General features: G+C 38.3%; 3 protein-coding genes and 1 non-coding gene across 5 annotated transcripts in view; 3 read left to right on the top strand and 1 right to left on the bottom strand.

Annotated features, from left to right (window-relative positions):
- The first annotated feature begins 1,128 nt into the window (after window positions 1-1,128).
- nkrf (NFKB repressing factor) lies at window positions 1,129-5,364 on the top strand. 2 transcript variants are annotated; one of them, XM_041990720.1, is made up of 3 exons: window positions 1,129-1,496; window positions 1,844-1,968; window positions 2,446-5,364. In XM_041990720.1, the coding sequence occupies exons 2-3, from the start codon at window positions 1,878-1,880 to the stop codon at window positions 4,692-4,694; spliced, it is 2,340 nt and encodes a 779-aa protein (XP_041846654.1). In that variant the 5' UTR covers window positions 1,129-1,496; window positions 1,844-1,877; the 3' UTR covers window positions 4,695-5,364. The 2 variants fall into 2 exon arrangements, with proteins under 2 accessions (XP_041846654.1, XP_041846655.1); XM_041990721.1 differs by lacking the exon at window positions 1,129-1,496 and having other exon boundaries at window positions 1,870-1,981.
- A 59-nt stretch (window positions 5,365-5,423) lies between these two features.
- On the bottom strand, window positions 5,424-9,114 carry LOC121643359 (ubiquitin-conjugating enzyme E2 A). Its single transcript, XM_041990730.1, has 6 exons — window positions 8,928-9,114; window positions 7,620-7,700; window positions 7,397-7,422; window positions 6,929-7,018; window positions 6,746-6,834; window positions 5,424-6,542 (listed from the first exon to the last, which is right to left on the bottom strand). Exons 1-6 carry the CDS (start codon window positions 8,969-8,971, stop codon window positions 6,414-6,416), a joined length of 459 nt encoding a protein of 152 aa, XP_041846664.1. The 5' UTR covers window positions 8,972-9,114; the 3' UTR covers window positions 5,424-6,413.
- Window positions 9,115-9,777: 663 nt separating this feature from the next.
- trnae-uuc lies at window positions 9,778-9,849 on the top strand. Its single transcript has one exon. It is a non-coding gene; the product is annotated as a tRNA-Glu (tRNA).
- Window positions 9,850-10,049: 200 nt separating this feature from the next.
- Window positions 10,050-10,263, top strand: part of elf1 (E74-like ETS transcription factor 1) — a 39,546-nt gene continuing 39,332 nt past the window's right edge. Inside the window, exon 1 of the mRNA XM_041990237.1 lies at window positions 10,050-10,219. The gene's annotated coding sequence lies outside the window, so the exon portion shown is untranslated. The remainder of the gene's footprint in view (window positions 10,220-10,263) is intronic.

The following is a 10,263-nucleotide window of genomic DNA, read 5'->3' as shown; positions in this document are numbered from 1 at the left end:
ATGTACATTTTGAATAAAAAAACAAAATGCCACAACCTCATGACACTTCTGTCTTCCTTTTACACACGCATACATACACACACACAAAACAGCAAAGTACAACTTTTAGGCATAAGAGTCTTGAGTTTCATAAAGCATTACATCGCACATATGTTTGAGTACTTTATCTCAGCTTTTCCACAAGAATAAAATGTCTCTTGTTTATCTGTGTTGCAAAAATACAATTAACTAAAAGCAACATAATCTGGGACCTTAAGATAATTTATGAGAGCAGAATCAGATCACATAGTCTGTTATTGAATCTTACATCCTGGCCAAAGGAAATGGTATGTCCGCAGCTACATTTGTACGCTAAAAACACCAATTTTTCTCATTTGGCGGTACTTGTAATCACCAAATACAGGACATATTTTGTATAAAAAATATGTTAGTTCCATGCTAAACTTAGAAAAAAATATACAAAACCTACGGAGTCCGCTGGGATTATTTAGCGTTCCCTCGCAAAAAAAGGACGATCTGAGAGGGCGCACAGCCTGTCAAAGCCGTTTTGCTCAGTTTCTTTAGGTGTGTCTGGTCTACATTTGTCCCTCTCAGCATCAAATCAACATAACACGCACATACACCTGACAATGACTTTAACGGATTAATTAAAAGTACAAAGAGGTTTGCTGTAACCAAAAACGGTATCAAACATCAGCTTTACTGTTTTGGCTGCTTGTGTTTAGACTGTAAAGTAAGATTGATATGGTTTATTGATAATTTATTATAAAAAAAAAAGTCAAATTCCCATTCATTTTCTTGAATAAATTAGTAACTGCTCAGCACAACTTATTGGATTCAATGCAACGTTCAAAGCCACTTCCCACTGGCAGTTTGTGGGAAGTAAAAAGTAATCAAGTTATCATCATAAGTAAACATTTTCTTTTTTGTCAATGATTAGATGTTTATTATGTTTTGTTTCCAAAGATGCATACAATGCACTCAAAAAAGTATACCGGAAAATACAATTAAAAAAGGAAACTAGAAAAAGCCGATAGACTATAATAGACGCAGACGCAGACGCAGCAGCCACACGCGCGCAAGCTCACGTTAATGAAGAGCTGTTGTGTTTTGAATGCCTCTTGACCTTCGCAATGCATTGTGGGCCAGTGCGGAATGCGACGCCATGATTTTAACGAAGCTGTGACCAGAAAATGGATGCTTCCTGCTAGTCCAGTGTGTATCTGTTTATTACGCAGCGCTTTCACCCACCGGTCTTACAGACCAACTTGTTGGTTTCCGTAACGACAGCGGTAAAATTAGTAGTTCTATAAAACGGTCCTTAACGGTTAAAGTGGTTGGTTGACTACAGAGCCAGCTAGGTGGCTACTATTAGCTCCCCATAGTAGATTGGCAACGGTGGCTGGCACAACAATTAAAGGCAGTGAAACTTAAAGTGCGCAGTGTCCTGTGCAGTAGAATGGAAGTACAAGTCAAACCGAAGGCTACACCTCAAGGTAAGACCACAGAATAGTGAACTTTATAGACATATATGTAGTTTACTATGTTAAACATGTTCACTGATGAGAGATGAACCCTCCTGTCCTATTGCGTCACTCTTGTCAATGCTTGGCGTTGGCTCGAAAATCAGCTGTTATTCCAGCCTATCACATATTATCTTTATAATTATACAAAAGTCTATGACAACGTTTGATTATCCGTATTGTATTCCGATTGTATTGCAGCCACTGCCTGCTGCTGGCAGATGGTACCATTGACGGTAGCATGTAATGTTAACCCATTAGCTTTAGAGGCTCGCCCATTCTTATTAAAGACTGACCCGTATCTTTGGCTTCATTAACAGGTATGGCCTGGATTTGATTTGGAAGGTGCTGGTGATGGCAGAAGGGACTGGCACCGGCGAAATGCCCTCTTTTGATTCAAGTCCTAGCGCTGAAGCAAAAAAGAGACCAACGTCTTCTGATGGCAGTGAGTGATATAGGTTGTGAGCATGTTCTTGTGTTTGTTTTGGTATTTTTCTTCAACATATTTGTAATTTACACCAAAATATTTGTGTTTTGTATCTTGAAATGTTAGAAATGCATAATTATGACCCTAAAGTTAAAGAAACAAGGAAATAACTTATTTGCTGAAACTATATTACAATAGATCCAAAAGCAGAGCAAGTTGTGCCTTTATTTTCAGCTTGTGACAACCTTTGTTGTTCCTTCTTCTATTAAAGGATAGTGTCAAACCCTTACATTCCCACTAAGAATAGTTTATTTTAAAGAGGCCATGATAAATGCATTTGGTGATTACAGTTTTTAGCAAATGAACAAATAAATAAAAAACTATACTGACAAATTTCAACTTATTCACTGTTGTCATATCTCTTAATACATTCACAAATACTCTAACATTGCAGAGGATTTACCTGTTTTTTAACAGCAGGTCTTGATATTGCAGGAGACGAACCTATGAGGAAAATGCCTGTGACAAAATTTGGTTCCAAACCACGATTTGAGCCTGTGCACTTTGTCAGTGGTGGAAGCAGTGGAGGAATTGGCACTGACGAGAAGGAGAACAATAAGGAACGCAGGAAGAGCGAGTCATATGGAGCGAGACAGTGGGATTCTAAACACTCTTCCCACACCAGCTTCAGCAGAGCACAAGGCTTCTCTTCCCTTAGGCCCTCTTTTGACAGAGTACCATCATACACATCTGACTCTTGGGGTTCTCATAGAGGCAGAGATAGAGACAGAGAGATTTCCTCAGGTAGCACAGGTGGACTTGGCTATGGAGGTCATGGATCGTCTTCAAATTTCATGGCAAAAACGCAGCAGGACTACATAGCCAAGTATGAAGCCCACGCTTCTTCTTACAGTTTAGACTCTTATTGTCAGCCCCAGAGATATAATGGATATGGGGGAGGGAGCAGGTCTGGAGGCTGGGAATCGGGACGTCAGGGTTTGGGATACAGTCATCAGGAGAGGCCATCATCAAGCCGACCATTTATCAGAGTCTACAACAGCCCTGGCAGGAGCAGTCCTAATGTGTTTCAACCAGGGTCTTCACAGCTTCTTCCGATATCTCAGTCAACATTGGAAGAAAAGCAAAGGCTGATAACAAGTGTTGCAAATGCATTGGCAGTTGCCTTTAGGGACCCTGTGCTGATGACTGGAAGTGACTCACCAAACTATAATTTCATGCTAAGCCGTAGTATCCAGGCCTGCAAAACCAACCCGGAGTATATTTATGTTAACCTGAAGGATATTCCTCAGGCTGACCTACCGAAGAATAGGAAAGTACCAACAGATGGTTATGCCTGTGAACTGAGATGTCAGGGTGTGTATCTTGCTACAGGATACTCTGGCAGTAAGAATGGAGCAAGGGACCGGGCTTCTGAGCAGGCAGTAAAACTTTTCTTTAAACCAGTTGAGATTCGTGTTGTGCAGCGTAAATACAGACACCTAATGGTCAATGATATGGTTGTGTGCCAGATGCACAGTCCGACACCAGCGTTTCTCCCTGCACTCCGGAACCCAGACGATAAACCAACACCCAGTTCTAAGGGTCATTTTGAGCCTGACAAACATAAACACTGGACAGAATTTGTGGTTATGGACAACGCTCACGATGCCATCTGCATACTGAACAATTCTGCGGCTTTCAGTCGCATGCAGATAGACTATAAGTTTGATCCACTACCTGACAACAACGCATGGCTGTGCAGTGTTTTTGTGCAGGATGAGCTGGTGGGACAGGCAACGGGTACTAAAAAGAGCTCAAAGCATGCTGCAGCTGGAGAAGCTGTAAGAAAACTTCGCTTGAACCAAGCACGACGACAACAGCAGCAGCAGCAGCAACAACAGCAGAAAGAATCACAGTACTTCAGAGGAAGTATACAGACAGATTCTGGTGGATGGCAGCAGGGTGGTAAAAAGAAGCATCTGAGCGAACTGGTAATTTTAGAGAACTCTGACAACGCAATCTGTATCATTAATGATACAGCTCAGTTTAATAAAGTGACTGCTGATTACAAGTTTTCAGTTCTGCCCGATCATCGATGGAAGTGTGAAGTTTACCTAGAAGGACAGTATGTTGCAGCTGGAATTGGGCCTAAGAAAATAGTAAAACACATTGCAGCAAAGGAGGCTTTGGCTACTTTGAGACAGACACAAGCTGTAGTCAAATCGAACCTGAGGAAGGAGGGACACACCGACGCCATATCCCGTTCTCAGATCATAGCTCGCTCAGGTGAGGAAGCCACAAGGCAAGAGATTAAAGAAGACAACATTGGAAACCAGCTGCTCCGGAAGATGGGCTGGAAAGGAGGTGGGCTGGGCCGAGATGGAGAAGGTATTGCAGAACCAATCAGAGTGAAGGAGCAGTTCTCAAGAGAAGGTTTGGGTATGGACACTGATAAAACGGGAACTCAGCTCAGCAAGCATGACATTGAGGGCATTATTCGTAACTATGCCAGTTCAGAGCGCCAGGATGATCTTCGGTTCTCAACCGACCTCACCAATGACGAGCGCAAGCAGATTCACCAGATATCTCAAAAGTATGGCCTACGAAGCAAGTCATATGGACAGGGAAGGCAACGGTTCCTCGTTGTCAGCCGAAAAGTACACAAAGACCAACTTATTGGCCAGCTTTTACAGGAAGGGCAGGTGGGACGCTATGAGCTTGTTAAACCTCAGGCCAATCATTAAACTGCATGAAAAATTAGACATTTTCATTAACTTGGATTTAAAATCAAATGACATCCAAGTGTACCTGCTTGCATACTGAACTGTGACAAACTTAAAACAAACATTAATAAATGTTATCAGGTACCACTTGCAGTTTTTGCATTCCTTTGCATTGAGTACTTCAGCTTTAGCAGGAGACTAAGATGAGAAATGTGATATTTTTTGTCTCCAGCCTTTAATTTTCTGAGCTATTAGTGCATTGTGGGATCACCTTCTGATGACTCATAAGTTATTTTATATTTTATTTTTAATACAGAAGATGACAGTATTTGGCACTAAAATTCTCCCGTTTTTGTACTGTTCAATTAACCTAGCAGAAAATGCAGCTTTTCTTTGCATGGAAATATTGTAGGCGGTTGACTCGTGGAAGACAAGGATTAGATGGCATTAACATCCAAACTGTAGCTACAAGCTCATATCAGTCTCACTTGAGTGATTTATCCGTTTTCAGTAATACATGTAATTTCATATTTCTACACCTGGAGACCACTGCAAACTGAACCAACACTCATACGTTCTTCAAATCTGTAAGCTGTGATCTTTAAGTGAGATGTTAATTTGTGTAAGTAGGGTTACCCTGTCTGCTTGTTTTCACAGGTGTAAATATTGAATAAATTCAAACTGATATCAACAGGCTAATCTCAATCAAAATGTTTTTTTTTGTATTAGATGAAAGAAACAACTAAGGACTGATGTATATTTATTTTATTTACAAGAGAATGTACAGTTTGTTATATGGGTTACCAGTGCAAAGTCTTAAGAAAACAGACACCATCCTGTTTAAACAGTGTTATCAGATTTTTATGATGGCTGACTTGTCAGATTGCAAAATTTTATTGAAATATTTTATAGCCTAACCCATAAGGACTTAAGGTGTCCTGTAAGTATGGCAATGGGTAGATCCATCTGATGTCTAAATGGGTTAGATGTTAGAATTACGGGACTGTGTAAAGTTAAATTAAGTGCCCAGTAAGGGTACACTATGTCTTTTCCCTGTATCGAAGCAGGTCATGTTTACCAATATTTAGAAGATTTTAAATTTAAAAGGCATGCCTGTAAAACGAAGCTGAAAAAAGACCCCCAAAAGGCATTTGTTGAGTTGTTGGAGAGATGGATGCCCATGCCAGGTTAATTTTCTATCCCTCCAAAAGGCTTTCAACATGCAAAGAGAGGGGGGGACTTGAAACAAAACACACACACACACAAAAAATAAAAATAAAAAAAAGGGGGGGGGGGGTCTGGAGGAGAGATTAAATACAAACGGAGTATCTACACAACAAACCACAGCAAGCACATCTACTTAACTGTCACTATATACAACCAGTTTACTTCCTGTATGTATTATTAGGTGGATAAGTGACAAGTTGAGAGACTGGCTGTAACAAATTCTTAAAAAACACACACACAAAAAAGGGGGGGAGAGGAGACAACTGTTGTGGCACATAGCAAGTAACCCAAGTATAACAAGGTACATTAACTCTGAACAAACATTCACTATTGCCCAACAACAGCATTCGGCAGAAGAGAATGCCACAACACAACAGGATACAAATTTTGCAACAGTTCGGGGACAAATATACTGAAGGTTTTTACGGTGTGTCATATCTGTGAGATTTGTTTTCTTGATCTGTGGTTTCTTGATTCTGGGCTGAACACTTCATGCTCCAAAGACAACAAAGGTCAACAGTCACGCCAACTCTGTTCAACAATAGCAGAAACCCTCTTCTCATACTCCCGTTTGTTTTCCTGGTAGAGCTGGGCTGCTTGGCTGTTGGCTGGACTGTTTGGGTTTGGCTCATCCAGTAAAGACTTTAAATATACACAGAGCATGAGCAGGTTAGGTTTCCAGTAAAGTTTTATAGCAGCACAGTCACTTAAGGCTAGTTAGTCATTACATGTGTGCAAAACAAGCAATGACAATGTGTTTACAAAGTATGTTATTGCAAATTGTTCACACTGGTAAAAAAATGCATTGAATTATTATTTTTTAAAATAAAGGAGTATTAAATTACCTGTATTGAAGTTAAAATTGAAGAGACATCATAGGTTGGACTCCAACGATTCTGAAGTATATCTAAGCATATGCTGCCATCTGCATACACTGCAAAAGAGCATTTATAACACACAAAGCTTTAGTCATTTGGTCAGTTTTACTGGAAGCAAATGAATAAAAAATTCTGAAATAATATACAAACCATTTGGATGAAACATTTTGGAGACAAATCGCACTGTGGGAGGTTTATTTGGATATTCCTCTGTGAATTCAATGGTAAGTTTGAAGGTTCCTGAAATTAGTAGGAAGCGGCATAGTATAAACAAATGTAGAAATTAAATCTAATTGATTAAAATAAACTAACAATAAAACATTAAATATCTTTTTTATCTGCTTTCTGATTCGAAACAGACTTTACATTAATCAGAACCTAAAGCGATAACAGGTGACATGTTCCAAAGAACTTTTCTATGCTGTACCTAAAAAGACAACCTCAAAAAATTAAGTGCAATAATACTGTAAGTTGGTACACCTTCAAGACACCATGTGCAATCTACCCACAGCCATTACACAGTTGAGATAAAACTGAGAAATTATCTAATTCATTTCTAATTATTTTAAGTACAGTGGTTGGAAAAAAATTTTTGTATATAAAAAACTTTAGACTTACCATCTTCAAAAGGTGTTCCCTCTGGTCTTTAAGAAAATGAACAAAAAGGATGTAAATCACCTTGCAAGATTCTTTTTTTAAAAAAGGAAAACTCACAAAAAACAAAACAAAAAAACACCCACTAAACTACATGTTAAAATATAATTACTCTTTGTTCAAACATTACTAATGACTAAAACCTGTCTGATTATTTAAAAAACAAAACAAAAAAACATGAACTTACCCAAAAATGACAGCGTTCCATACCATGATATTGTTTTCCGATGGGGCTCCACTAACTCCTGCTGGAGGATCTTCTTGCAGCCTGTAAAAACACATTATTACATAATACACCAACTTTTTCCATAATGGGCCTGAGGTAGTTTATAGGGTATATAATAAAAATAACAGAACTAAGTTGTAATGTACACGTTAGACAAATTTTTCTGAATATGAAAAAGGAATACAGGCCACAAGTAGTACATATAACCCTCAAACTGGCCAGTTCCAGGATGAATCTGTCCAATTTTCAGAAGGAAACTGTTCACCAAGACATAGCCTACAGTAAAGCAGCATAGCTACACTATGCAAACATGACTTAAATAATGCCATCACCAATTAAAAATGATCATTTTTGTAACCTTGTATTACTACTGTAAAATGTTAAGAAACAAAACAGAAAAGTTCATACGCGAATTCAATTGCACAGTTTCTTTATCAATTGGGCCATTGTAACCACATAACAAATGGATGATTCGTTTAACTTTAATAATTATTTGAGTTGTGAAATTAAACCAAAGAGATAGATGTTAACCATGGACCATACAGGATTAAACTCGATGACCATCTGTACTTTAAAAGTAGAACATGTATAGAGAACCCATGGGCAGCGGATGACTAAACACAGGGTTTTGAAGTGTTCAGTAACTACATGGCAGATGGTTGCTGATCCTTAGTCTGAGGTGATGACCTATCAACGCCGGAGGATAGTAGCCCTCTTCTCGTTCTTCCTACATTGCTGAGTATTAAGACAATCAAACTAAACATTTCGTCCAGACATGTACTGCAATCCCTTTTACCTCTTATATACACGCCTCAAAAAATCACGCGCATACAGACAAATAGTTTAAGTAGAGGCTCGAGTAAGTTTATATATTTATATATATATATATATATATATATATATATATATATATATATATATATATATATAAGTAACGTTCGTAGAACACCAAACTAAGCAGTGATCTAAAATTACACAACCTAAACGTTACAACTTCCGATTGCTGTGCTAATGCCGGTGTCAGCTATCTACTAGTACTTTCAACGTTACATGCCGATTATTCACCATTATCTTACTGCTAGTGAAAATACGAGACATTTATACTCAATAAAACGAACACTAAATTATACGTAATATTATATAACTATATAGAGCATTATTTTAAGGTGCGTTTGTAGTTTGGACTTCCATTTAGGCTACAGCTAACAAACTAGCGTCCAGATGCTAACGTTAGCGAAGCTACTTCTCTGTTGTTTTCGTGTCGCTTACCGTTTAAAGTCTCTCATTAAACGTCGCCTAGCTGGAGTTGACATCCTGTTAACTCGAAAAATTAAACTCTTGGCGAACACACAAGCGTGTCAAAATAAAATAAATAAATTTTAAATGTTATGATTTCTCTACTCCCAGCTTACTAGCTAACGATAGCTACTAGTTTGACAAATATTTGCCTGTCTGTCTGAATCTACGGGCGCTACCAATTAAACCAGGGAGAGGGCACAGTTTGTGGAGATGCACAAAATTTGTAAACCGTATTAGTTGCATAATATTGAACGTGTATTACGGCTAAAAGTAAAGTTGTAAAGTGTTATTATTAAACTTTTTAAACGAGCTTAAACTTCTAGCAAATATAGATTTAACGTTTTATATTGTAATGAGGACCCCGTGTCTACACTTGAATAATTCTACTGAAATTACGTCATATGTTTGCATCTATATTCCGTTTGTTCGGTAAGCGGAATCGAGATACAGATATTGTTACGGCTTAGTTCAACCGTTGCTATAATTTATCTTCTTCACTTAGTTTAATTAAATAAGTCGAATTAAAGTCAAAGCATGTGACTGCTTAACACAGTGTCTCTGTTTATAGTGTACAGTACCACCGTAAGACCACACGATGGTGCCTAGGTTCCAGGTCTTGTAAATCATTTTGCTAGAACAGCCAACTTTTTAAGTAGCAAGTTTGTACGACTGCATTAAATTAAATGTAAAGTACCATGATAAAGAACAACTATTTTGATTGTTAATCTGTCTTTAAACGAAAAGAAAAAAGAAATGCATAGGAAAACATGCACAAGATGTCAACCATGAAAACCCTTCTGTGTATCTTTTGTGCTGTGTTTCCCATATGGTCTAGCGGTTAGGATTCCTGGTTTTCACCCAGGCGGCCCGGGTTCGACTCCCGGTATGGGAACTAGCTTTTTTTAATTTTGACACTCGGTTCTCCATACAGCTATTGTTTGGAAACAACGCAACAACCAACGGTTTTAATAGCGGATTAAATTAAAATATAAGCAACAACAAAAACAAAAAGAAAAAAAAAAAAAAAAAAAAAAAAAAAAAGAGACCCCGCCCGCTGGGAAGTTATCTTTTCACTGCCCTCATCTCTCAAGGGCTTGGACATTCCCGGAAGATGCACATTAACATTTACATCTGCCCATGTCAAGGCTTAACTGAGTGAGCCTGGCACTGAAGAATAATTCTTGCACAACCAACATTTTTCGTCTGAAAATTATGTTAATCCCGTTTGAAGCAGTTAATTGTCTATAAATGCACCCCCGCAAGTAAGTGTTTATATAAAAAAATTATTTATTGTAGCCTGGATACC

The sequence above is a fragment of the Melanotaenia boesemani genome, chromosome 7, assembly GCF_017639745.1.
Source record: "Melanotaenia boesemani isolate fMelBoe1 chromosome 7, fMelBoe1.pri, whole genome shotgun sequence".
In the NCBI taxonomy this organism is placed as follows: domain Eukaryota; kingdom Metazoa; phylum Chordata; class Actinopteri; order Atheriniformes; family Melanotaeniidae; genus Melanotaenia; species Melanotaenia boesemani.
Note: the sequence above shows the minus strand (reverse complement) of the source record. Positions and strands in the feature narration are given on the sequence as shown.

Coding starts and splice junctions, on each gene's coding strand:
- nkrf (XM_041990720.1), top strand. CDS start 1,878: ATGGCAGAAGGGACTGGCACCGGCGAAATGCCCTCTTTTGATTCAAGT. Junction 1,969..2,445: donor ACCAACGTCTTCTGATGGCA/GTGAGTGATATA, acceptor TTGATATTGCAG/GAGACGAACCTATGAGGAAA.
- LOC121643359 (XM_041990730.1), bottom strand. CDS start 8,971: ATGTCAACTCCAGCTAGGCGACGTTTAATGAGAGACTTTAAACG. Junction 7,701..8,927: donor TTAATGAGAGACTTTAAACG/GTAAGCGACACG, acceptor GTGTTTTTACAG/GCTGCAAGAAGATCCTCCAG. Junction 7,423..7,619: donor TGGAACGCTGTCATTTTTGG/GTAAGTTCATGT, acceptor ATTTTCTTAAAG/ACCAGAGGGAACACCTTTTG.